Genomic DNA, 27,600 nt, shown 5'->3' with positions numbered 1-27,600 from the left:
TTTTAAAAAAATACCAGAATTACTGGGTGAAAAGATCAGCTATAGATAACGTTCCTTGAACCACATAGTCCTCTAAAATGTCTAAGCACTGAATTGGAGAAGATATATTCTGGAACAATTTTTTAATTTAGGGAAATAAGGGAGGATAAGTAGTGCCTAATTTAGCAAGGGGTCAAAGTAGAACCTCTGATATGTGACTCAGGCTGCTTAGAAAGCTTTACAACAATTATATTGCCTTTTGAAAGCAAAAAAAAAAAAGAGATCTACTATGAAGTTTGGAAATTCTCAAAATGGGTGCATGCTAATTGTTTTATCTGCCTTTTTAGGAAAATGAAAAATCTCCCAGTCAAAACAGAAAAGCCAAAGATGCCACTTCAGACAATGGCAAAGGTAGAGACCAAATTTTGCCTATTGCTTGCATGCCTTAGGCCCTCTGAAGATATTGGGGTAGGCTGGTTTGTGCTGGACTGCAGTACCTTGGTTTGCTGTTTGTCTTTGCAATCTTGACCTGGATGACTGAGAATCTCCATAGACATTGGGGGAGAATATTACATAATAATCATGTGGAGGATATTTAGTGGGAAATGAATGTAAGCTTTAAGGAAGAATAAGGGATCCTTAACTAATATTAATAAGATCTCAGCATTACTTTCAGTCATCTTTCATGTTTTTTAATTAAATATATTAGCTCTTTTTAATAAGACAGATTTAACTAACTTTAAAATGTGGTCTCCAACTGCCTGGTTGCTAATAATAATAATAAAAATTTATTAGATTTGTATGCCACCCCTCTCCAAAGACTCGGGGTGGCTCACAACAGCAATAAACAATTTAGTACAAATCCAATTATTAAAAAACAAGCTAAAATCCACTATTATTTAAAAACAGTAAATACTACTCAATCATACCACACATAAATCTTGCTAGTCAAAAGGGAATACATCAATTACCCCATGCCTGGTGACATAGGTAGGTCTTCAAAGTCTTGCGGAAGGCAAGGAGGGTGGGGGCAGTCCTAATCTCTGGGGGGAGTTGGTTCCAAAGGGCCGGGGCCACCACAGAGAAGGCTCTTCCCTTGGGTCCCACCAGATGACATTGTTTAGTCGACGGGACCCAGAGATGCCAACTCTGTGGGACCTAATCGGCCGCTGGGATTCGTGCGGCAAAAGGCGGTCCCGTAGGTATTCTGGTCCGATGCCATGTTGGACTTTATAGGTCATTACCAACACTTCGAATTGTGTCTGGAAACTAATCGGCAGCCAGTGCAGACCGTGGAATGATGACGAGACTTGGGCATATCTGGGAAGGCCCATGATTGCTCTCGCGGCCGCATTCTGCACGATCTAATGTTTCCGAACATGCTTCAGAGTTAGCCCCTCGTAGAGAGCGTTGCAGTAGTTGAACCTCGAGGTGATGAGGGCATGAGTGACTATGAGCAGAGACTCCCTGTCCAAATAGGGCCGCAACTGGTTCACCAGGGGAACCTGGGCAAACGCCTTCCTCGCCACAGCCGAAAGATGGTGTTCTAAAGTTAGCTGTGGATCGAGGAGGACGCCCAAGTTGCAAACCCTCTCCGAGGGGGTCAAAGATTTCCCCCCCCCCCCCCCCAGGGTAATGGACGGACAGATGGGATTGTCCTTGGGCCACAGTCACCTCGACTGACTCATTGTCAGCCGACACTGCAGTCCAATTGGAGTAAAGGTCCGTCTGAATCTGAGCGATTTTATCAGCAGAAAACGTGTTAAAATCCTCGGCACTATCCTGCAAGAGCTCCCCAACTACCCCCTGATTTAGAAGGGAGCGGGTCACCCTAAACAGGGCGGCTGGGAGAGATTCCGCTGAGGCAATCAAGGCAGCATGATACGCGCATTTCGCCGCCTTGAGCACCACTCTGTAAGTCTTAATGTGAGCTCTTACAAGTGTTTGATCAGACTCAGACTTACTTTTCCTCCACCGCTTCTCTAGACGTCTCTTCTGGCGTTTCAACACCCAGAGTTCCTCGGTAAACCAAGGGGCTCTCCGGAGTCTAGTGCCACAGAGAGGTCGCAACGGCGGAATCCGGTCAAGAGCCTCCACCGCAGCCTTGTTCCAGGCCACAGCGGAGGACTCTGCCGAACTGTGTACAAGTGAATCCCAGGCACCCTCTGAAAATCCTCTGGGTCCATCAAGCATCTGGGGCGGAACCACCTAATCGGTTCCACCTCCTTGTGAGGAAGGATTGGAGCCTTGAAGTCAAGCCATAGCAGAAAATGGTCTGACCATGACAAGGGCAGAACATCTAAGCTCCTTAATCTCAGACCATCAGTCAGCTGCTGTGAGAGAAATATCATGTCGGGTGCATGCCCCCCCCCCCGCCCCTTGTGAGTTGGACCTTGAACTACTTGGGTCAGGTCCATGGAGGCCATGAACTCCTGCGCTAACCCAGAGGATTCACTGAGTGACGGCAAATTAAAGTCCCCCAATACTATAAGTCTGGGGAACTCCACAACCAACTGGCTACCTCCTTGAGCAGCGCAGGCAGGGCAGTTGACATGCAGCTGGGAGGCAGGTACGTGAGCAACAAGCCCACCTGAACCCCTAGGTGCAGCTTAACAAGGAGGGACTCACAACCCGCAATCTCAGGAGCAGCGAGTCTGTGTAGGCCAAAAGTCTCCTTGGCTATAATAGCCACTCCTCCCCCCCTGAAACCCAGCTGGGCATATTTCTGAGAGAGGAACTCCTCCCTCCGGACCCAGCCAGGTCTCAGTCACACATACCAGGTCGGCCTCTTCCTCCAGGATCATTTCCCGGATGAGGAGAGCTTTATTTACAACCAACCTGGCATTGAGTAGCAACAGCCTGAGCCCAGGGTCCGGATTTCGCTCGTCCCCAGTACTCTGGGCTGAGCTCATGGGGGCTGGAACAAGGTACTGCTTTAAGACAGTGGGCTCTCATTCCCCGAGAACGGCCTACCCCATGTCTCCCGCCATATCTGCCTCTCTTCAGCAGCACCGGAATATTCTGGCCCTCTTCCACCCAGGAGATGGGCTCCCCCATCCCTCTCGCCTCTATATCGCCAGGCAAGTGGACCCAATCATTCATAACATCATACTCATTCATCTCATACATACTCTCCATCCAATCCCAGAAATCCATCTTTTAAATTACCCCACAATAAATTAATTTTAAAAAGAACAATAAAATATTAATAAAAGATAAAAGTTAAAATAGTTAATATCTTTTGGAAAAAATATTTTTTTTAAGAAAATCAATGTCCTTTTTTTGTAAATTATTTAAATATAATAATAGTTGTTTGTTAATTTTATGAACAGTGCCAATAAGACAGATTTGGCAAACTTTGAAATTCAGTTTCGAACCTCTTGATTACTAATATCTTTGGTAAAATGTCTCTTATTTTTCAAAAATTGTTTTGAAAAAAAATGTTTTTGTTTTTGTAAGTTGCTACATACTTCCAGTTAACCTATTTTTAAAGAAATGGTCAATCAGTTTGAAAAGGTTTTTGTTTGTGCAGATGGCCTTGCCTACTCGGCCTTGCTAAAAAATGAACTCCTTGGAGCTGGGATTGAGAAAGTCCAAGATCCACAGACGGAGGACAGGAGGCTGCAGCCCTCCACGCCTGAGAAGAAGAGCCTTTTCACGGTATTCTCCTCTTCTGGAAATTATATTGCCTTTTTGTAAAATAGTCAGGTGGTGACCTACAATATTATTAATTTAGGGATTAGGAATTAAATTATTCATTTAGGAATTGGTATTTAATTTAAACTCAGTTAGGCTGTGAATCTGTTTAACTAAGCTTCCTGTTTTGTAAAGTGGCCCATTTATTAATAGCTGAAATTTAGACTGTTTCTGGATTTGAAAGTCCCAGTTAAGATACTGTGGGTAAAAAACCCTTGATACAGTGGTGAAATTCAAATATTTTTACTACCAGTTCTGTAGGCGTGGCTTGGTGGGCGTGGTGTGGTGTGGTGTGGCTTGGTGGGCATGGCAGGGGAAGGATACTGCAAAATCTCCATTTCTTCCCCACTCCTTGGAGAAGGATATTGCAAAATCTCCATTCTCACCCCACTCTGCGGCCAGCCAGAGGTGGTATTTGCCAGTTCTCCGAACTAATCAAAATTTCTGCTACTACCGTGTTTCCCCGATAGTAAGACCCCCCCGATTGTAAGACATATGGGGGGTTTCAGGGGGGTCGGCTTATATAAGCCATACCCCGAAAGTAAGACATATGTCTTACTTTCGGGGAAACACGGTATAAACGGTATTGCGGGGGGGGGGGGCGATGACATTGCTTCCAAGCTCCCCGCGCGCCCCTCGCCTTCGCTCGCCGCGGCCTCTTCCACCGCCTCTTCCCCTGCCGAAGCTCAGCTGCAAGCGGCCAGCGAGGCCGCTCGGCTCCGAGGCGAGCGGAAAGGAGGCGGGCGAAGGAGGGCGCAGTCAGCGGAGAACGGCGCGCCTGTTTTAAAACGATCGGAGCCAGCCTGGGGGGGCTTTCCAGCAACCCCCGAGCCCCCAACCCGGGCTCGGGGGTTGCTGGAAAGCCCCCCCAGGCCGGCTGCGACGTTTTAAAACACGCGCGCCGCTTCGCAGCTGTCTCCTGAAGCCGAACGCTAACTTCCGCGTTCGGCTTCAGGAGACAGCTGCGAAGCGGCGCGGGTGTTTTAAAACTTCGCCGCCGACATGGGGGGCTCGCTAGCACCCCCCCAAACCCGGGTTGGGGGTTCGGGGGGGTGCTAGCGAGCCCCCCATGTCGGCGGCGAAGTTTTAAAACACCCGCGCCGCTTTCCAATGAGTCCCGAAGACAAACGCGGAAGTTTGACGTTTGTCTTCGGGACTTATTGGAAAGCGGCTCGGGTGTTTTAAAACTTTGCCGCCGACATGGGGGGCTCGCTAGCACCCCCCGAACCCCCAACCCGGGTTGGGGGGGTGCTAGCGAGCCCCCCATGTCGGCGGCGACGTTTTAAAACAGCCGCGCCGCCCCCAATCTTCGGCTCCTCGCTAGCACTGCGGAAGTAAAAACACCATCTGCACATGCGCAGATGGTGTTTTTACTTCCGCAGCGCTACTTCGCGAAAACCCGCTCGTTGCGGGGGGTCCTGGAACGGAACCCTCGCAACGATCGGGGGATCACTGTATTCAGATAGTGTGTCTTAAGTAATGTATGCAAAAGTATGCAAAACATTTTTAAAAGATACATCACAAAGCAACTTAGCCAGAGCAAAACATCTGTCCTTGAACAGAGTTGTGATACATGCTCCAACATTCTTTACAAAGCTGTTATTTTGAATTCTTTGCAGATTTCTAATATCTGACCTTTATTACATTTACGATTGCTAAGTCACCCCCCACTAAAATTAAAAAAGAACTTTAAAATTCAACAAAAGAAGCATTAGGATAATGGTAAAATATATATATATTGAAATAAATTGAAAAGAATTACATCATAAAACAATGCAAAGTTATTTATTGTCTTTCTAATATGTTGCTTGTCTGAAAGCATGGCAAGATAACCCAATCTGGGAAGGCTATTTCAGGGTTTTGTTTTTTAAAAAAATACAGCTGAAAAGGAAGTGGTTTGAGCCGACTTTTGAGTCACTCTCCATTTCTTATCTTGTTGCCTGTTGAAGGAAGACTATAGACAAAGAAAACTAAACAGGCTGTTTGTAATCATTTGGCAGATAGGAAGGCAAAACTAACTTCGTGCATACCTTGCACTAAGCCAGGTTCTTGTTGAATAGTCACAATGGCTGGGGTTCAGAGCATGTTAAGCCAAAAGTAAACAAATATGATAGCTTACTGCAATATGTGAAGTCCGAATGGATTGTAAAATCAAGTGCTTGTTCTTTGGCAGATAAACTCAGTTTTCTAATTTGGGCGTGATTGTTTTTTTCCTTGTTAATGTAGTATTCCCTCACTACAAAACGTTCCAGTCCTGATGATGGCAACGAGGTCTCTCCGTACTCCCTCTCCCCTGTCAGCAACAAAAGGTTGGCTACCATTTGAAATGGGATGGTGGTTATCCATGCAGAATAATAATCCTGGAACTAATGCCACCTTGTCGTTTGGGAACTAGAAGTTGCATTGAAATTTATTGTGATTTCTATTATTAAAAGAGCCGCAGTGGCCCAGTGGTCGAATTCCTGGAGTGAGCAGTGAGTTAACTGGTTAACTCATTGCTCCAGGAATTTGATTCTGAGCAGGTTGACTCAGCCTTCTATCATTCCAATATCGGTAAAATGAGGGCCCAGGTTGTTGGGGCTATATGCTAAGTCTGTAAATTGGTTAGAGAGGGCTACTGTGAAGTGATATATAAGTCTTCTTTCTTATTCCTATTGTATTGTATTATTTTATTTATTTTTTATTTATTATTAGAGTTGAAAGGGACCATGCAGGTCATCAAGTCCAACCCGCTGCCTGAGCAGGAATCCTAAAGCACCCCAGCCAAATGGCAGTCCAATTTCCTCTTGAAAGTGTCCAGAGTTGGGGAGTTCACAACCTCCACAGGCAGGTTGTTCCACTGGTTGACCGCTCTGACCGTCAGGAAGTTCTTCCTTACTTCTAGGTTGAATCTCTCCTTGGTCAGCTTGGTCAGTTCCTCGTCCGGCCCTCTGGTGCTCTGGAGAATAGAATATTCTATTCTACTCTATTCTAAAGGCATCTGAATCACAAAAACTCTGTGTTGTGCATTTGACAGTAGAATCTGATCTAGATGTCTCTTCTTTTTTAATGTTCTTTCCTGGACTATTAATCAATGAATATATTATTTCTAGGAATTTTACAGGGCAAGCCTCTAAAGCAGTGTTTCTCAATCTTATCAACTTAAAAATGTGTCGACTTCAACTCCCAGAATTCCTCAGCCAGCCATGTAACAATATATGTGTGAATAAATAGGGCGGAAATGTAGTGTGGAATTTAGAACATTAGGTAGGTCTCAACCATTTCAACTCTCAATAAAAGAGTATCCCCAGCACTCGAATAACTAGCCCCTGCTTGATCTCTAGAATTCTTTATTGGCCAAGTGTGATTGGACACACAAGTAATTTGTCTTTGATGCATCTGCTCTGAGTGTACATAAAACGAAAAGATAGATTCAGTAAGAATCATAAGGTACAACACTTAATGATCCTCATCCAGTACAAATAAGAAACCAAATCACATTAGGAACCATTCAATATAAATCATAAGGATACAAGCTATAAAGTTACAGTCATACAGTCATAAGTGGAAGGAGATGGGTGATAGGAACGATGAGAAGATAAATAATTAATAATAATAATAGTAATAATAATTTATTAGATTTGTATGCCGCCCCTCTCCGGGGACTCGGAGCGGCTCAAAACAAGCAATACAAAGTATAGAAATCCAATATTATTAAATAGCAGTATTGCAGACTTAGTAAATAGTTTGACAGTGTTGAGGGAATTATTTGTTTAGCAGAGTGATGGCATTCAACAAAAAACCTGTTCTTGTGTCTAGTTGTTCTGATGTGCAGTGCTCTATAGCAGGAATGGCAAACCTATGGCACGTGTGCGACAGGTCGCACGTGGAGCCAAAACTGAGCGCACGTGAGGGAGGCGTCGCCCTATGTCAGCTACAGCATGCACATGCACACTGGCCAGCTGGTTTTGGGGCTTCTTTTTGGCCATTTTTGCTCCTCGGGGTTCAGGAAAGCCTCCTAAACCCTAGGGTTCCGAGTCTCCGGAGAGGGGCGGCATACAAATCTAATAAATAATAATAATGGCGAAAAACAGTCCAATGGCCCAACTGGAAGTTCAGAAATAAACTTCCGGTTGGCCCATTGGGCCGTTTTTCACTATGCTCAGGCTTCAGAAGGCTTTCCTGAACACTGGGTGTTTGGATGCCAGGGGGTCTGAAAATATTTTCACATTTATATAGAGAAATAACATAAAAGAAATATCTTGTTCAGAACACACGAAAAGCAGTGCTGGATTAAACAAAAAATAATTTGTCTAGCACTCATTTCTCAAAATATGAAAAGCCCTAAATGGAAAAGAAGGGCAATGCCATCTATTTATTTTATTTATTTATTGGATTTATATGCCGCCCCTCTCCGAAGACTCGGGGCGGCTAACAGCAATTATAAAACAGTGTACAATAATAATCCAATACTATATATCACTTATATATCACTTCACAGTGCCCTCTCTAACCAATCACTCAATTTGCATGCTGTTTTCCGTTCTGCCAGAAGAACGTAACTCTTAATAGCCTGTGGTGGTTATTTAAATAGCTGTCCAGCTCTCATACAGATGACAGGTATTAAAAAGTCCACAACATAAAGACCCATGCCTTCCCCCCCATGGTAGCAGCAACATAATCCAACCAACCATTCTCCACTCATGGTCCCCAAGCACACTGACAAAACCACGTCTTCAGGGCCTTTCGGAGTAGCAACACAGTGGAGAGAGTTAATCATACCTTGCGGGAATGATGTTCCATTGAGAAGGTCCCATCCCCACTCCCTTTTCATGATTCCACCAAATATACATCCCTAATAGATGGGACCTGTAACGTATCCTGCCTTCCCATGCTGGTGGGCTGGGCGGATGTAATAGGAGAGAGGTGGTCCTTGAAATGGTCTGGAATTTCTGAAATGACTTCAAGAAATAGAACAGCCATATTCTTTTGACATTTTTCAAATATCTTATGTGTCTATTTGTAGGAAGTGGGTCACCAAACTAGGCTTTATCTGGGGAGAATGGATATTCCTTCTCTTGGATACTTTCTTCAACCTTTTTTTTCCTTCCTCCTTTTAATAGCCAAAAATTACTTCGATCACCTCGAAAGCCGACAAGGAAAATATCCAAGATTCCATTCAAAGTGTTGGATGCTCCAGAACTTCAAGATGACTTCTACTTGAACCTAGTTGATTGGTCATCCCTCAACGTCCTTAGTGTTGGTCTTGGGACCTGTGTCTACCTTTGGAGTGCTTGCACTAGCCAGGTAAAATCTGTTTGGGACATTTCCCCCAATAGAGAGTCAGAATATTATTTGCCCCTTGAAGAGATTCTCAGCCATCCAGGCCATGGTTGTCCCAAAGATGATTTTTCAGGAGGCAACTGGACTTTCTTGTTTTTTCTTTTGAAAGGCGTTTCGCTTCTCATCCAAGAAGCTTCTTCAGCTGTGATAGGATAGTGGGGAACAGAAGGATTTACTGTATTTTTGGGAGTAAAAGAGACACCTTTTCTCCCCTAAAAGAAAGTGGAAATATTGGTGTGTCTTACACTGAATACAGCCATCTTTGGCCTCCCGAGGGGAAACTGTCCAATTTTGGTGAAAAACGGGGTGCACAGGGGGTTTGGGAGGCATGCATAGTGCTCTTGGGGGCCGGGGAGGACAAACTTTTTTTCCCCTTACCTCTTCGAAATATTGATGTGTCTTAAAATACTGATGCGTCTTACAGTCTGAAGAATACGGTGTATTCCTTGCAGACAGCTGGTCTTTTGCATCCTTTACAGCAGTGAGGGCAAACCTTTTTGGCACTGAGTGCCCAAACCAGTACATGTGTGTGTGTGCACGCGAAGGAGGCCCAGCTGGACAGTGCGCAGGCACGTGCCAGCCAACACACACTGGCCAGCTGCTCTTTGCTCATGCGCCGGAACCCCAGAAACTCAAAGACCAGGTGGCCATGTGCACGTGGGACACCAGAAGAGCAGCTGGCGACACCATGCATGCCTACAGAGGGCTCTGCATACCACTTCCAGCACACGTGTCATAGGTTCACCATCACAGCTTTACAGGGTCTTTGAAGCACTTGCAGGTTTATCTGTGTCTTCAGGGTCACCTGAGTAGTGCAAATGGCTGCTAAGTTCTGCAATTTTTTTTCCTCTGGAAATTAATAATAGTAATTAATAATAATTTATTAGATTTGTATGCTGCCCCTCTCTGCAGACTCAGAGCGGCTCATAACAATAATAATAATGTGACAATGTAACAAATCTAATATTTAAAAGAAAGCATCTAAAACCCTGTCATTTAAAAACCATACAACACAAGCATACCATACATAAAACTATATAAGCCTGGGGGAGATGTCTCAATTCCCCCATGCCTGGCAATATAGGTGGGTCTCAAGCAATTTATGAAAGACAAGGAGGGTGGTGACAGTTCTAATCTCTGGGGGGAGTTGATTCCAGGGGGCCGAGGCCGCCACAGAGAAGGCTCTTCCTCTGGGGGCCCGCCAGATGACATTGTTTAGTCGACGGGACCCAGAGAAGGCCAACTCTGTGGGACCTTATCGGCCGCTGGGATTCGTGCGGCATAAGACGGTCCTGGAGGTATTCTGGTCCGATGCCATGTAGGGCTTTATAGGTCATTACCAACACTTTGAAATTCCTACTCCCAACACTATTCCAAGGGTGTTCATCCCAAATGGTGTAGCTAAAAGTCTGTAGAGATTCTCAGTTATTCAGGTCATCGTTGTCCCAAAGGTGCTTTATACAGTTGCTTCCTGAAAAAGCACCCGTTGAAGAAGTCTCTTTTGACTAGCTTTGTGGGTTCCTGCTCTGGTAGCCTGCTCTGAACATGCATCCCATTTAAATTTGGAAAACAGTATCTTTCAGATGCTGGGAGTTTGGAAACCCCTGGCTTGAAATTTTTAGTTAAGGACAAGATTTTCCTACAGCTCAGCTTTCTGAAGCCAAAAGTACAAGAGAGGTTTCTGAAACCCAAGTATGTGAATTCTCTCTTCTTTTTCAGTGCCTTTTCAGATTTCTGATTCTTGACTTTTCCCCTCCTCCCCAAGGTGACGCGGCTATGTGATCTATCCGTGGAAGGCGATTCTGTTACTTCTGTAGGATGGTCAGAAAGGGTCAGTATGTGATCACTCCAGGTCTGACAGGAAGATTGAGAGCCAGTTTTCTATAGTGGCTAAAGTGCTGGCCTAGAAATCAGGAGATTGTGGGTTCTAGATCTCAATTGGGCCTGAAAGCTGGTGGGATGACTTTGGACCAGTCACTTTCTCTTAGTCAATCCACCTCAAAGGGTTGTTGTGGGGAAAATAGGAGGAGGCACAAGTATTAAGTGGGTTCACTAACTTGAGTTAGTTATATATAAAAAAAAGGTGGGATAAAGCAAAGACGAGATCAGAAAAATGGATAATATAGTGAAAGCTTTAGAATTAAAGCTCCTTAAATTGAAAGAGTATAAAAAGGCTAAAGAGCTACAACCAAGACAGGTGGACCACTGTTTAAAGTTTTATAGAATGTTGCCGACAGAATCGTAGCTCAGCAGTGCTTTGCAAACAGAAGATTCTAGATTATATATCTGAAACAACTTGTTAAAGGATAGTAATTGATAGAGAAATGCTCCTACCATAAAACATATTGGGCGATTCCAGATCAGGTGATCCAGGAATTGCCTATACTGATACAAAATTATTAACCTTCATATATTTATACATATTACATATTTGCACAATCACGTTATCGTAACGTGACTTATTTTGCAAAAACATACAAAGCCCCCTTGCCATAAAAAGTGCAATTCAGCGTCCTGCAGAATTGTAGTGCAAGTGAATCTGCATACGTATGCCTGTGAAATAAATAACAGCAAATGTTTAGGTGTTCAGTTGCTAACAAGAAAGAATCCATTCTTCAACATTGCTCTAGAAGTGGAGCAGTGTTTTCTCAGGAGAGTGATAGTTCCTGCAGCCATATGTTTGATATTTTTTTTCCACCCTGCTTAGGGCAATTTGGTGGCAGTTGGGACCCACAAAGGTTTTGTACAGATCTGGGATGCTGCAGCAGGAAAGAAACTCTCAATGTTGGAAGGTCACACGGCCAGAGTGGGTAAGGAAAGTTGACTAATGTCGTCTATTGGGACATTCTATCCCAGGGGTCCCCAAACTGGGCAACTTTAAGACTTATGGACTTTAACTCCCAGAATTCTGCAGAAAGAATTCTGGGAGTTGAAGTCCACAAATCCTAAAGTTGCCAAGTTTGAAGACCTCTGTTCTGTCCCATTCCGAATGTTAATTTTTCCTTAGTAATTCCTCAGTAATGAATTCTCGCTATATTTAGCATTGTAGACAACTCTTGGTCATTGTGAGAACATTCCAGTGGATGATATAGCCCCATTCTTCCATAATCCTAGGTTAAATTATCTGGGACTTGAATGCTTCCTAAGCCATCTTCTACCTGTCTGTGAACCTGTCCACGTGCTGAGATCATCTTTGGTAACCCTACTTCATGTTCCGTTGGAAAGCTAGAATATTGTAACCTGACATGGGACGTCGCTGGTTGCTGCACATTTTTGGATGGCCATGTGTTCTCCCTTAATTTTCAGATGCTAAGTGAAAATGGTTTTGTTCCAGAGAGGTTAGGATTTGTAGCTGTTTTCTGTGGAGGGACTCATGCTTTCACCATGGCTCCTTTTATTGTTAAACTGCTTTGTAATTTGATAAATTAAATAACCATAGGGTGGATGATCTCTACTTTTTTTAGGAAGAGACTACAAATGTAAGGATTTAGATAATTTTTAATCTGGATGTAGAGCATGCAGACGATTGTTCATAATATTGTGTTATTTTTGGTTAGCCATATTTTTTTTTTTTTACAAAATAAAAATAATATATTGTGCTGCATAGCAATCTGGTTTTATTCTCTATGAGCAATTAGCTAATGTTGTCTCTAATCCAGTGGCTAGAAACACACCCAGTAAGTAAATGGAAAAGGGCTCCTCATGCAGCAATTGGGTGGGGAAAAAACCTTCCTGAGACCTGTAGGGTTGCTGTTGCTAGTCAAAACAAGTATTGAAATAGGTGAGCAATAGTTTTCTGGATAAACAATACACTAGTTATTGGGAGATGCTTCAGAAGAGGTGATATCTGCAAAATGTAATCACCACTTAGCTTTAAATAACAGGGATATTCAGTTTTCTTTCAAGACTGCAGTTCCTTCTTAGTTTCAGGGCAGTTCTGTTTTTTAGCTTTCTTTCATTATTAAAGATGAAATTATGAATCCTGGCATGATATGCCGGATGTTGCACTGGAGGAGAATTGTTTTAGGAAACCCAAATGTAGCTCTTATCTTAAAAAGAGTATTAATTCCAAACATTTCTGAGTTTCCTCTGGCAATTTGGTGATTAGAAAGACTCCGAACATGAGATTTCACAAGCGCTCCTCCAACAAGAGCAGGAGGTGCTCTAGAAATGATACGTAGAACTTCATAAAGGATTTCCCCCAACTACATGGGGTTTTTGTGTGTGTGTGTGTGTGTGGTTTTCACAAGGCTCCTCTGTTCCAGGTGCTCTGGCATGGAATGCAGACCAGCTATCTTCTGGCAGTCGAGACCGGATGATCCTCCAGAGAGACATCCGAACGCCTCCCTTGCAGTCCGAACGGCGCCTCCAAGGTCATAGGCAGGAAGTGTGTGGGCTGAAATGGTCCACAGATCACCAGCTCTTGGCATCTGGTGGGAATGACAACAAGGTGCAGATACCAGTTGGGCCTTAAATCTCTGCTGCTCCAGGGTGGCTGTGGATACACAATCTGTGGTTGCTGCATTTCTGTGATACTCTGTAGTAGAGAGTAGAGGATGGGCCTTGAATTAAGAGAATGCTAGAAGCACACGAGAGCAGTTGACCTTGACACAGCCTATTTGCCGATGACTCTAAAGTGTGCAATAGGGTTGATATTCCTGGAGGGGTCTGTAATATGGTAAATGATTTAGCTTTACTAGATAAATGGTCAAAGCAATGGAAACTGCAGTTTAATGTTTCCCAATGTAAAATAATGCACTTGGGGAAAAGGAATCCTCAATCTGAGTATTGCATTGGCAGTTCTGTGTTAGCAAAAACTTCAGAAGAGAAGGATTTAGGGGTAGTGATTTCTGACAGTCTCAAAATGGGTGAGCAATGTGGTCGGGCGGTAGGAAAAGCAAGTAGGATGCTTGGCTGCATAGCTAGAGGTATAACAAGCAGGAAGAGGGAGATTGTGATCCCCTTATATAGAGCGCTGGTGAGACCACATTTGGAGTACTGTGTTCAGTTCTAGAGACCTCACCTACAAAAAGATATTGACAAAATTGAACGGGTCCAAAGACGGGCTACAAGAATGGTGGAAGGTCTTAAGCATAAAACGTATCAGGAAAGACTTCATGAACTCAATCTGTATAGTCTGGAGGACAGAAGGAAAAGGGGGGACATGATCGAAACATTTAAATATGTTAAAGGGTTAAATAAGTTCCAGGAGGGAAGTGTTTTAATAGGAAAGTGAACACAAGAACAAGGGGACACAATCTGAAGTTAGTTGGGGGAAAGATCAAAAGCAACATGATAAAATATTTTACTGAAAGAGTAGTAGATCCTTGGAACAAACTTCCTTCAGACATGGTAGATAAATCCACAGTAACTGAATTTAAACATGCCTGGGATAAACATATATCCATCCTAAGATAAAATACAGAAAATAGTATAAGGGCAGACTAGAGGGACCATGAGGTCTTTTTCTGCCGTCAGACTTCTATGTTTCTATGTAATCTGTGGTTGCTGCATTTCTGTGATACTCTGTAGTAGAGAGTAGAGGATGGGCCTTGAATTAAGAGAATGCTAGAAGCACACGAGAACAGTTGACCTTGACATAGGATATGTCACTGTTTTTGATTTTGATTTTTAAATAGGTCTGAACAGTATGTTCATAATACGGTATCTGAGATGACGAAGAAATAATTCACTAAAACACCACATAAGATTTTAAATTCCATCTCCTACTGAAACTGGGGAAACATTTTGGCCCTCGGCCTCTCACTGGCTGGTATATTAGTAGGAAGGTCCATCTGGTTCCATTTTAACTCTGCATGAAGGTGCAGTTTTCTGTATAGGTTGGCATTGATTCTAATTTTTATCTTTTGCCATTCCTTTCTGAAAATAATGCACAGCTTTTGATGTTTATTTCTAGTTTGTCTTAATTGGATATTGCTTTGATGACCCTTTTGAGGGATGCAATATAACATACACTTAATCTTAGCTGCTGTTTGAAGTACTGAGGGGCCTCCCTGGAACCATTTACAACCCATTTTCAAGGTTCTGGTGGGGGGACACACACACACAGCACTTACATGGTTGCATTTTGGGTGTTGGCAAACGGCTCACACTTAAAACCATTTTCAGGGGCCCATGATCATGTGATCATGATTTTCAACTTATTTTTGCCAGCTTCAGATAAAAACCTCCCATTGGTGAAGATTGGTTTTCTCAATGACTGCTCCAAAAAAGCTTGTAAAATCAGACACAGTTAAGAGGTATTTAACAACTGTCATAACTATAATTCCAGGCTCAATTACAATCATAGACGAGGACTACCTGTACATGGTTTATTTTTAAAAAAATAAAAACAAACAGCTATGGACAATGTAAAAACTTGGAAAGGCAAGAATAGAAGTGTTCAAATTCAAAACAATGCTAGTAGTGGCAACTTTCTCTTAAGCCTGAGGCCTAATTATGAATATGTCATTGTATTTTAATAGTGAGTCAAACAGTTCAATCTATAAACCAGTTAAAGCTGTTTTGATTATTGATAATATTGATTTTTCAATTTAAAAATACTCAGTGGACTGCTGTACTCAAAACTGGGCAATGAAAGAAAGTCCTTTTCCCCAGTTGCTATTCCTCTTCCCTCCCAGTGTGCAAAACATAGTCTTGGAGCAACTTATTTATTTAGTTAGTTAGTTAATTATTTAGTTATTTTATTTGTTTGATTGATTTTTATGCCGCCCTTCTCCTTTGACTCAGGGCAGCTTACAACCTGTTAGCAATAGCACTTTTTAACAGAGCCGGCATATATTGCCCCCACAATCCAGGTCCTCATTTTACCCACTTCAGAAGGATGGAAGGCTGAGTCAACCTTGAGCCGGTGGTGAGATTTGAACCGCTGACCTACAGATCTACAGTCAGCTTCAGTAGCCTGCAGTACAGCACTCTCCCTGCTGCGCCACCCCGGCTCGAATACAAGTGGTAACATGTTTGAGCCTTTGCCTCAAGTGTTAGCTGAGTCCCTCTGCTGTGAAAGCACAATACTCATGGGCTTCTGTCCTTCCTTTCCAGCTCCTTGTCTGGAACCACTCCAGCCTCAGCCCCGTCCAACAGTATACGGAACATCTCGCAGCAGTCAAAGCTATTGCTTGGTCCCCTCATCAGCACGGGCTCCTGGCTTCAGGAGGTGGGACTGCTGACCGCTGTATACGTTTCTGGAATACCTTAACTGGACAGCCTTTACAGTGCATTGACACAGGGTCACAAGTGTGCAATCTTGCTTGGTCCAAGCATGCCAACGAACTGGTAAGGTCCACGGGATGGTATGGGAACGGCAAAGTTGGTTGAACCAGTCCTACCCTGTTTCCCTTAAAATAAGACATCCCCTGATCATAAGCCCAATTGAGCTTTTGAGTGCATGGCAATAAGGCCAAGCACTGATTTCAGGGTCCAAAAAAATGTAAGACAGGGTCTTATTTTTGGGAAAACCCACCTCTGCCGCCAGGCATGGGGGATTGAGATGCTCTTTCCCCCTAGGCCTCTACACTTTTATGCATGGTATGCCTGTATGTATGTTTGGTTTTTTATAATAATGGGTTTTTAACTGTTTTTAGTATTGGATTGTTATTATATGCTGTTTTATTATTGCTGTTAGCCGCCCCGAGTCTCCGGAGAGGGGCGGCATACAAATCCAATAAATAATAATAATAAAAATAATAATAATAATGACATTCCTATAACAATTGGTTGAAGCAATCCTATGATAATCTTATGACAATCATTAAGTGTTGTACCTCATAATTCTTGGCAAATGTATATTTTCTTTTATGTACACTGAGAGCATGTGCACCAAAGACAAATTCCTTTTATGTCCAATCAAACTTGGCCAATAAACTATTCCATTCTGTTCTATTCTATAGGGGAAGGATTCCCAGTTTGGTTACTGGGTTGGGTTTCTTTAGCAGAATTCAGTGTGATACATGGAATATCATGTTGACCTTGGAAATTTTGAGACATAATTCTCTCCAAGTGGGCTTTATGTTTACCGTGTTTCCCCTAAAATAAGGCCCAATCAGAAAATAAGCCCTAGCATGATTTTTCAGGATGTTCATAATATAAGCCCTACCCTAAAAATAAGCCCTATTTAAGATTGCCAGCCAGATGGATGCTTTTAGTACCATATTTCCCCGAAAATAAGAATTAACCCACGGGTATCAAACTTGCCACGTCACATTGCTGTGACATGTAGTGATGGATTTTTTTTGTGGCGCTGGGATGGGTGTGGCCTATGTTTGATGGCCCATTCAGCCCATGGGCCACCAGTTTGACACCAGAAAATAAGCCCTAATGCGTCTTTTAGAGCAGAAAATTAATATAAAACACAATTATTTTTGGGCAAGCACAGTATGAATATTTAGCCATCAAGTATGACTGTAGTATTACTGTATCATTATTTTTCATCTTTACTATCCCCTTTTATTGGGATGACGATGATTCAGTTGCTTTGCATGTACAGTAAGAGCTGCTACATCAGAGACAAATTCCTTGTGTGTCTAATCACACTTGGCCAAATAAAGAATTCTGTTATTTCCTTTAGGTGTCACAAATGCAGAAGATACTGGATGCTAGAATACCAGCCCTTCTGCTTAGAGCAGGACTGTTTCTCTCTTCAAGAGCAGTCAGGGGCCCTTAGCTGCTGTTTAGTGGGCTTAGGGCAGAGTTTACAAATTTTAATACAAGTATGTCTAAGTTCTGCTATGTGCCTTGATAATTTGAACACACTCCTCATTCCAAGCTGCCTTGCTTGACTATTATGAATGAGGCATCCGTTTATGGGAGAAATAATCTAACATAATTGGAGAGATTGAACTAAAAATGGAACTGAAAAAAACCCTGGGGAGGTTTTGCTTTTATTTGGGGTCCTCGAAGTTCCCACTTGTATAAATCTTTCCTTCAGCGTCTTGTAAGGAATGTTTTCTATCTCTTGATCTCTGTCCCATCATGAAAGAGATCAAATAATATCTTGGCTGAGACAATTGAAGGCAAAAGGAGAAGGGGATAGCAGAGAATGAGATGGTTAGATAGTGTCGTTGGCATGCTGAACTTGGGTTTGGGGCGGCATACAAATCCAAATAATAAATAAATCCAAATAATAAATAATGAGGGTGTCAGGGTTCCAAATAGCATCCAAAAATTAAATCAGAATCCAAGGCATGGCCTTCCTCGAAGTTCCAATTTATTAGCAGAGCCATGTTGGCACAGCTGTGAGAAACCCGAATCTGAAGTCCCGTGGGCTTCTCCACCCAGTTTAAAGTTTGTTCCCTTGTTCCCACACCCACAATTTCATCACCAGAATTCTGGTTCTGCCAACGTGTCTGGTCCTCCCATCAACTTCCAGACAGGTGCTGAACAAACGATGACCTTGACTATCTAGAAGAAATTTGTTATGGCCACAACTCTACAACTCTCGTGTACAGCCCCTCCCAAATTCCCACAGCACTAATACATTCTACATTCTTATATGTGGCAGGCCAAAGTGTCCAATTCAAACGATGGCTTTGGCCTGACAGGGCCTGCTATGCTGTGGTCGCAAGGAGTCGGGCATTACTTGACAACTTTACTTCTTAACTTCTTAACCACCTTGACTGATAAGGATTTCTATGGAAAACCTATCGACACCTGGAGGGTCAAATTATAATTGGGATCCCTTCCTCGGCCTCTGTGCTTGATTTTTTTTCCTGTAGCTAAGACCTGAAGGAAAGTGAACACAAGAACAAGGGGACACAATCTGAAGTTAGTTGGGGGAAAGATCAAAAGCAACGTGAGAAAATATTATTTTACTGAAAGAGTAGTAGATCCTTGGAACAAACTTCCAGCAGACGTGGTTGGTAAATCCACAGTAACTGAATTTAAACATGCCTGGGATAAATATATATCCATTGTAAGATAAAATACAGGAAATAGTATAAGGGCAGACTAGATGGACCATGAGGTCTTTTTCTGCCGTCAGTCTTCTATGTTTCTATGTTTCTCTCTCTAGGTGAGCACCCATGGATACTCACAGAACCAGATCCTCGTGTGGAAGTACCCGTCCTTGACTCAGGTCGCAAAGCTAACGGGGCATTCCTACAGAGTCCTTTACTTGGTGAGTATGGGGAGGAGGGGAGTAGTGCATTCATCTTCTTGACGTTTTGATTCACCCTGATTTCTTCTGCTCTGGTTCCAGAAGTTGGTGTTGGGTGTCTTGCGCTGGTGCCTGTGAAGGGCAACACTGTCTTGTGTTGGTTCTCCTTCCTCCTCTGGGGATCAGTTCCAGTCAATGTTGATAAGGAGCAAGTGCCCACCCCACCCCCACCCCCGTCCTCAGTCCCTACTTTGTGAAGGTTCTGCAGGATTTGATACTCTCCCCACTCATTTAATATCTACCCAAAACTGCGGCATGAGGTCATCTACTGGAGATATCATTATGTTTAGGTTACCCAGTGGACATCTCTAGGCTTAGCAAATTAAGTGATGATGTTGGAATCCTTTCCTTTTTATTATTATTTATATATATATTGGATTTCTAGGCCACCCTTCTCCATAGACTCAGGGCGGCTTACAAGGTAAGAAACAATGCAGTCAGGTTATTATAAAAACCCAACCATCTTATCAGAAACCCAATTTAAAAACCAATCATAAAACCCAAGACATACAACCATTCAACGGATTCATCTCAACCCAATCATATTGTTGGCCGGAACAGAGTTTTCGCGCTCAACGCCCCCAGGCCTGCTGGCAAAGGTGTGCCTTTAAAACCTTCTGGAAGGCCGAGAGAGGGGATAAGGTGCGAATTTCTGGGGGGAATTGATTCCAAAGGACCGGAGCAGCCACAGAGAAGACCCTTCCCCTAGACCCCACCAGACGGCACTGCTTGGCTGACGGTACCTGGAGGAGATCGACCCTGTGGGATCTAACCAGCAGCTGGGATACATGAGGCAGGAGTCACTCCGGTAGATAATCTGGTCCTAAGCTTTGAGGGGCTTTATAGGTAATAACAGCACTTTAAACTGTGATCTGAGAAATCCAGAGCATGATACCATGGTCTATAGAGACTTTAGAGACTGAAGGATGCCAATGCAAATTGCGATCAGAGACTAATCGGCAGCCAATGCAGTATGGCTGGAGTATTGTTCAATATTTCTCTGAAATCTGGAACAATAAGTTTGAATGAGAACAGTAGGCTTTGGCTCAACTAGCAAGACAGAATGGCATTGGATTTTGGGGTCCGCTGGTTCCAGGAACCTACCACCTTTGGGTCTAGATGGGGGTGACCCTGTCCCAAACAGACCTGCTGTGCGGTCTGAGGCTTCTCCTGGGCTCATGGTCCTGCTGGAAGAGCAGATGACAGCTGTGGCCAATTCCGTGTTATGTGCCTATTGTGCCCATTCCTGGACCGGGAGGCTCTGCTCATATTTACTCAGTTACTATCATGTGCTCAACATGGAGCTGCCCTTGAAGAGCATCCAGAAGCTGCTACTGGTACAGAATGTAGCTGCAAGTGCAGTTATGTGTGCATCTCACTCAGCACAACATTATACTCTGCTCCATTGGTTCAGCTGCACTGGTTCCCCATGTGCTGCTGAGTTCAATTCAGAGTGCTTGTTGTGACATGCAGAATCCTATATAGCATAAAAGCAGGTTATTTGAACTCCTCTGTCCAGTTACAGTACATCTATCCATTCTATCATGAAAGGCAGGTTACAGGCCCTGTCTGCAAAAGAATTTCATCCGGTAAAACCCAGAAAGAGCCTTTTCTTCCAAGGCAGCCACCCCTTGGAACATCCTCCCCTCTGACTTAGATTGGCCCTTATCCTTCTCACAAAGCCAGGATGGTGCAGTGGTTAGAGGGCAGCACTGCAGGCTACTTCAGCTAACGGCTAGCTGTAGTGCAGCAGTTCAAATCTCACCACCGGCTGAAGGTTGACTCATCCTTCCATCCTTCCGAGGTGGGTAAAATGAGGACCCAGATTGTTGGGGACAATATGCTGATTCTGTAAGCCACTTAGAGAATGCTGTAAAAGCACTGTGAAGCGGTATATAAGTCTAAATGCTGTTGCTATTATCCTTCTACCTTTTAGGAAAGCCCTAAAATATGGGTCTGCAACCGGGCCTAGGGGTCCAGTAAGGATGGTGAGCTCTTAAAATGACTGCGTTGAACGGATATAGGATGAATTCTGCTGCTGATCATGATATTCTGTTTTGTTTTTAATTGATTACGAACATTTTTTATATGTTCGTCTACTACTTTCAACCTGTTTTAACTGAACTATTATTGCAAGCTGCCCAAAGTCACATAAATAAGATGGGTTGCCATATAAATCAAATTAGTAGTATTTTCCTTCAAATAGGCCACGGAGAGATGAGGAAATGATATGTACACACACACACACACACACACACGATGAAAGGGGTAAACACTGCTGTGTGGATGGGTCTATCTCTTGTAAGACATTCAACTCCTTTCCATTTATAGGCAATGTCACCAGATGGAGAAGCCATTGTGACAGGAGCTGGGGATGAGACACTGAGGTTTTGGAACGTTTTCAGCAAAACACGCTCTACCAAGGTAAAATCTTTGTATGTTTCCCCCCCCCCCCCCCCCCCCCCCCGTGTACTTGAGCAATCATCTTTGAAGTTAATGCTGAGTTCCAGCAGTACATGAGGCTTATAAGAAATGTACCATCTTAATGACAAAGTTTCAGCCTCAAACTGAGCTACTGTTTGTCTTAAAAATAATAAAGATCTGCTGCCATGTAAGTGTCTAGATATGTACCTCTGGGAATTTATGAATTCCATTCTAATGTGGTGCCAGTTCAGAAGTTTGAATAAGTGACCCAGCGTCATCACTTTTGTATTCTGCACATATTTGAAGGCTGTCTTAGAAGAACTTCTGACTTTGGCTGGCGGGGCCGTGGGGGAGAGCCTTCTCTGAGGCGGCTCTGGCTCTCTGGAACCAGCTACCTCCTGAGATCTGTACTGCCCCCATCCTATTGGCCTTCCGGAAAGCTATAAATCCTGGCTTTTCCGGAAGGCCTAGGGCCGTTGATCAGATGATACATGATCAGATGATATATCATCAAGATCCGGCCATAAATGATACATATGCTCTTATTGTAAGTTTTTAATTGTTTTTAAATGGCCTCTCTTTTTAGATGTCCAAATATTTTAATACTGTATTGAATTGAATTTATTAGATTTGTATGCCGCCCCTCTCTCTCTTGTTCTTATTTGTTATGAGCTGCCCAGAGTCCTTAGGGGTTAGGCAGCATACAAATGGAACTAAATAAATAAATAAATAAATACACTTTTTGAAAAGTAGGCTTTAAAGAAATCATGCTTCTCTTCCAAGGAAGAACAGTGAGTGGATTGTATTGGAGAAGCGGTGTGCCACAAGGGTCTGTTCTGGGTCCTATTCTTTTTAATATGTTTGTGAGTTACATAGGGGAAGGTTTGGTGGGGAAGGTTTGCCTATTTGCCGATGACTCTAAAGTGTGCAATAGGGTTGATATTCCTGGAGGCGTCTGTAATATGGTAAATGATTTAGCTTTACTAGATAAATGGTCAAAGAAATGGAAACTGCAGTTTAATGTTTCCAAATGTAAAATAATGCACTTGGGGAAAAGGAATCCTCAATCTGAGTATTGTATTGGCAGTTCTGTGTTAGCAAATACTTCAAAGGAAAAGGATTTAGGGGTAGTGATTTCTGACAGTCTCAAAATGGGTGAACAGTGCAGTCAGGCGGTAGGGAAAGCAAATAGGATGCTTGGCTGCATAGCTAGAGGTATAACAAGCAGGAAGAGGGAGATTATGATCCCGCTATATAGAATGCTGGTGAGACCACATTTGGAATACTGTGTTCAGTTCTGGAGACCTCACCTACAAAAAGATATTGACAAAATTGAACGGGTCCAAAGACGGGCTACAAGAATGGTGGAAGGTCTTAAGCATAAAACGTATCAGGAAAGACTTCATGAACTCAATCTGTAGAGTCTGGAGGACAGAAGGAAAAGGGGGGACATGATCGAAACATTTAAATATATTAAAGGGTTAAATAAGGTCCAGGAGGGAAGTGTTTTTAATAGGAAAGTGAACACAAGAACAAGGGGACACAATCTGAAGTTAGTTGGGGGAAAGATCAAAAGCAACCTGAGAAAATATTATTTTTCTGAAAGAGTAGTAGATCCTTGGAACAAACTTCCTTCAGACATGGTAGATAAATCCACAGTAACTGAATTTAAACATGCCTGGGATAAACATATATCCATCCTAAGATAAAATACAGAAAATAGTATAAGGGCAGACTAGAGGGACCATGAGGTCTTTTTCTGCCGTCAGACTTCTATGTTTCTATGATTCTAATATCATCCTTAACATCTGTTGCCTCTGTCAGAAAGGCGATAGGCGCATATGGGACAGGTGGGAACGTAGAGGGAGATGTTCTCTGTGAGCTAGTACAGCTGTTTTTCTGTTGCAATTTTAACTGGCAGCCTCTGGAGTTAAGAGATGAAAGGTGGAGCAGAGCAGTCGATAACTTGTTCATTTCTTTTAGAAGTTTGTGTAGCTGCCCATCTTATGCAGCATAACCTCGGGGTGGCTCATAAGTGAGAGTAAAAACAATGATTTTTTTTTTAAAACCATAAAATCCTGCACAGAAATTCCCAGTGCCCTGAAATAGTCCCCCACACACATCCATAAAGAACTTTACCGGCTCCAGCCTTAAACTATCCTACTGCTTGTGGGAAAAGCCAGGCCTTCAGGGCTATTCAGAAGGCTATAAGAATAGAGGCCTGGAAGGGTATTCCAAAGGGCAGAGGGCCACACTGAGAAGGTACGCTGCCTATCTCCCACTCTATGGCAACATATAGGGGAGGGACCTGGAACATGCCCATCCTTCAGATCTAATGGCACAGGCAGATACTCTGTCAGATGCTGCAGGTCAGAATTCAGACAAAATAAAACTCAGAGTCTTTTCATTTAAAGTTCAAAGTGAATTTATCAAAATCAGAACTTGAAACATCAAAAGCAAAGCAAAGTCTGAATAAAATGGCACGTAACCCACATAGTAAAACCCCATATTTCACCCCCCTGTTGAGCATCCGCCATTGTCCAGACACATCAGGTGGTCCAAGATGTTCCTCCCGGGCTTCTCAGGAATATGTCCGTCTAGCGGTCTCCTCCAAACCTGGGAAACAAAACTTAACAAAACTTTCCTCCTGCACACTTCCCAACCCCCCCTTATCACCTACCCCTCCCCCGTCTCTATGACAACCAAGCAAAGAATACAGCAGCAGGCAGCGCAGGTTGACATACTCTCAGAGAGAGAGAGAGAGAGAGAGTATCATTACTATTAGTCATGAGGACTAGGTAGAGGCTTTTAGGTTTCAAATTCAGGATACAGTGGTGAATCCATTTTTTTTTTTTACTATTGGTTCTGTGGGTGTGGCTTGGTGGGCATGGTATTCCCTCCCCACTCCAGGGGTAGGATACTGCACTATCCCCATTTCCTCCCAATCAGCTGGGACTTCGGGAAGCAGAAAATAGATGGGGCCAGGGCCAGTCAGTGGTGGTATTTACCAGTTCTCCAAAACTACTCAAAATTTCCGCTACCGGTTCTCCAGAACCTGCTGAATTTCACCTCTGCTCTGGAAACTAAAATTTGGGACTGGTAACAAGGGTTGGTTTTCCCACACTTTGTTGTCTGGTTTCTTGGAGACTTCCAGATATCAGTGCTATTGTTCTGGATTAGGAGAAAGATTGTCGTTCTGTTAACAGCGCTTTGTGCCTGCATGAAAGAACCTATAATAATCAGCTGATGGGAATATAGATAGGCCTTGCTTGATGATGCTAATTGGGACCAGAGACTTGTCATTAAGCGACCTTGTCATAAGTTAAAAAAAAAAACACATGAAGTGTGCTGCTGAACGGTAGCAGTTCCAACAGTACTGGTTGCCATAATTAAGCGAGAACCATGCAAGTCATTAAGCGAGGACCTCACATGGCTGCGACTTCCTGCCAGCTTCCGCTTTGACTTTGCTTGTGGGAGGTTGGTAAGGAAGGTCACAAATGATTGCAGGGAGGCTGTGATGACTATAAGTTGGACCTACCGAAATTGAACGGGTCCAAAGACGGGCTACAAGAATGGTGGAAGGTCTTAAGCATAAAACGTATCAGGAAAGACTTCATGAACTCAATCTGTATAGTCTGGAGGACAGAAGGAAAAGGGGGGACATGATCGAAACATTTAAATATGTTAAAGGGTTAAATAAGGTCCAGGAGGGAAGTGTTTTTAATAGGAAAGTGAACACAAGAACAAGGGGACACAATCTGAAGTTAGTTGGGGGAAAGATCAAAAGCAACATGAGAAAATATTTTACTGAAAGAGTAGTAGATCCTTGGAACAAACTTCCAGCAGACGTGGTAGATAAATCCACAGTAACTGAATTTAAACATGCCTGGGATAAACATATATCCACCCTAAGATAAAATACAGAAAATAGTATAAGGGCAGACTAGATGGACCATGAGGTCTTTTTCTGCCGTCAGACTTCTATGTTTCTATGCTTCTATGTTACCACTCATTCAGCAGCATTGTAAGTTTGGTCGCTGAACAAATGGCCATTGTAGAAATGCTCCTACGAATTTGTATGGGTATTTTTGTATGGAAGTGTACACACACACACACAGAGGAGTATTTGTATTTGTGTGTGGGTGCGAGTGAAAGAGAGAGAAGGATTTCTCATATTCTTCCATTTCATTTATGTTCTATGCTTTTCTGAATGTTAGAATATGTTTACATTCCCAGAGGAGGTACGTCCCACTTGGAGATCTTCTGTTAAAGCTCTTCTAAGAATGCAACGCTAACGGTTCCTTCTCATCTCTCTTCAATCCTAGGAACTGTTTCAGTTCTTAATCTCTTTCACCAGGATACGGTAAAATCAACCCACGGACTGTATTTTGGGGTCAAGACCACTAACCAGAGCACGGAGCCACAAGCCTGGATTTGGGAGAGGGGGTGGGTGGGAAGCGTGGGTGGGCAAGGTGTCAATCTGTTTAGAGGGGATTCAAAAAATCTTATTAAATACCTGAGTATGAATGCTATTGAGCATTATTTGGGGGGGAGGGGTGGGGGGGAAGGAAGCTGGCAGAAAAAAAATATTTTCTTGTCCTTCAGGACAGGGGACAGGTGTGGGACGGAGAGAGGAGAATCTTGAAGTGTGTGCCTGTGTGTAGTATATGTGATTGAGTGAGTGAGTGTGTGTGTGAGACAAAGGGAGGGAGAGGGAAAGCGAGAGGGAGAGAAACTACCCAAGTGTGCCTGCCTGGTTGGACAAATTAAAAAAGGGAGGGGGCAGTGGTCATTTAGGTCCTGGCCATGAAGATGAATATAAGAAAAGGAATGTTGTGTATCTGTAGAAAGTAAGCCGATTCTGACGGAAATACCGCTAATGTGGTAAGTGGCAAAGAAGGAAAGACAAATTTGCAAGATTTCTTTTCCAAGGTGCACAGAGTTTGGTAATGTGAGTTTGGTGGCATTGAGATGGAGCCCTGAGCGCATGGTGGCTTGGTTTGTGGGAGCAGCAATGAAAAGGGGGAAGAGAAGAGTACTTGGATTTAAGCCTTCATCCACCTGCCCTCTAGTTGTGCTGAGCGCAGACATGGTGTCAGTCTCAGCACGGCTAGGGCCTGAAAAACAGGAGGCCAACCTGGCTGCTCAGGACAGCAGGCACGAGTGTTAATTCTTTGGGCGCATTCAGCTTAGGGAAGGCTAATATGAACCACCTGCAAGGCAGTATTTTTGCAGGCCGAATGCGGCCCCCAGCATCCTTTTTTCAAAACACCTCCGTAATGGGCAAAGCCAAATTTTTAGCCCATTATTTGTGGGTAGCTGGAGGAAAAATAGTTTAATTTTTAAAAAATAAAATGGGGATGGGAGAAATTTTGCCATTTTCCCCCCTAAAGGACTGCCTTTTCCCTTCTGCTGATGGGAAAACAAGGCTTGTAAGAGTCATCCAATGCCTCAACTACTACTCCTCCTCCTCCCCTTTTCCAGGCAGAAAAAAAGGGGGCTAAATGTGTTGAGTTCGCCTTCTTAGCGATGGCAGTTCACCAGCCATAACCCTGCAGCCCCTGGGCCAAACATATCTTTTAGATTACAGAGGTCTTCAAACTTGGCAATTTTAAGACTTTGAACTTCAACTCCCAGAATTCTCCTGGCTGGAGGTGCTGGATTTGAAGTCCAAGTTTGGGGACCCTGTTTTAAAAGAAAGCAGAGTTGTCGGCTGATGGGGGGGAAAAGTTACTCATCCCTGCCTTAGGTACTCCAAAATAAAGTGACTTGTCCCCAAACAGCACAGCAATGTTTTCTATGCTGAACATTTCATAGGGTCAAAATGAAGCTCATTGGAAACTCTTTTGAAAAGTTTCCGATGAGCAAATAAGCACAATTTGCCAGGCGAGGGCTGAAAGAACAGAAGTGTTGGCTTTTAAGCTTGACTTAAAAGGCAAATGTAAAGAGATTCCAGGGATTTGAACACTGAGGCTGGGCGGCTTGTCTTTTGGTATATTGGAAGG

General features: G+C 43.3%; 1 protein-coding gene across 1 annotated transcript in view; it reads left to right on the top strand.

Annotated features, from left to right (window-relative positions):
* Positions 1-26,122, top strand: part of FZR1 (fizzy and cell division cycle 20 related 1) — a 36,135-nt gene extending 10,013 nt beyond the window's left edge. The window contains exons 4-14 of the mRNA XM_070747053.1: positions 327-390; positions 3,512-3,639; positions 5,902-5,984; positions 8,778-8,961; positions 10,763-10,828; positions 11,705-11,807; positions 13,263-13,447; positions 16,060-16,293; positions 19,028-19,132; positions 21,503-21,595; positions 25,921-26,122. Of these exons, the coding sequence (XP_070603154.1) occupies positions 327-390; positions 3,512-3,639; positions 5,902-5,984; positions 8,778-8,961; positions 10,763-10,828; positions 11,705-11,807; positions 13,263-13,447; positions 16,060-16,293; positions 19,028-19,132; positions 21,503-21,595; positions 25,921-25,962 (1,287 nt within the window). The 3' untranslated portion in view covers positions 25,963-26,122. The remainder of the gene's footprint in view (positions 1-326; positions 391-3,511; positions 3,640-5,901; positions 5,985-8,777; positions 8,962-10,762; positions 10,829-11,704; positions 11,808-13,262; positions 13,448-16,059; positions 16,294-19,027; positions 19,133-21,502; positions 21,596-25,920) is intronic.
* The last annotated feature ends 1,478 nt before the right edge of the window (positions 26,123-27,600 follow it).

This window comes from Erythrolamprus reginae, chromosome 1 (assembly GCF_031021105.1).
Source record: "Erythrolamprus reginae isolate rEryReg1 chromosome 1, rEryReg1.hap1, whole genome shotgun sequence".
NCBI lineage: Eukaryota > Metazoa > Chordata > Lepidosauria > Squamata > Dipsadidae > Erythrolamprus > Erythrolamprus reginae.
Note: the sequence above shows the minus strand (reverse complement) of the source record. Positions and strands in the feature narration are given on the sequence as shown.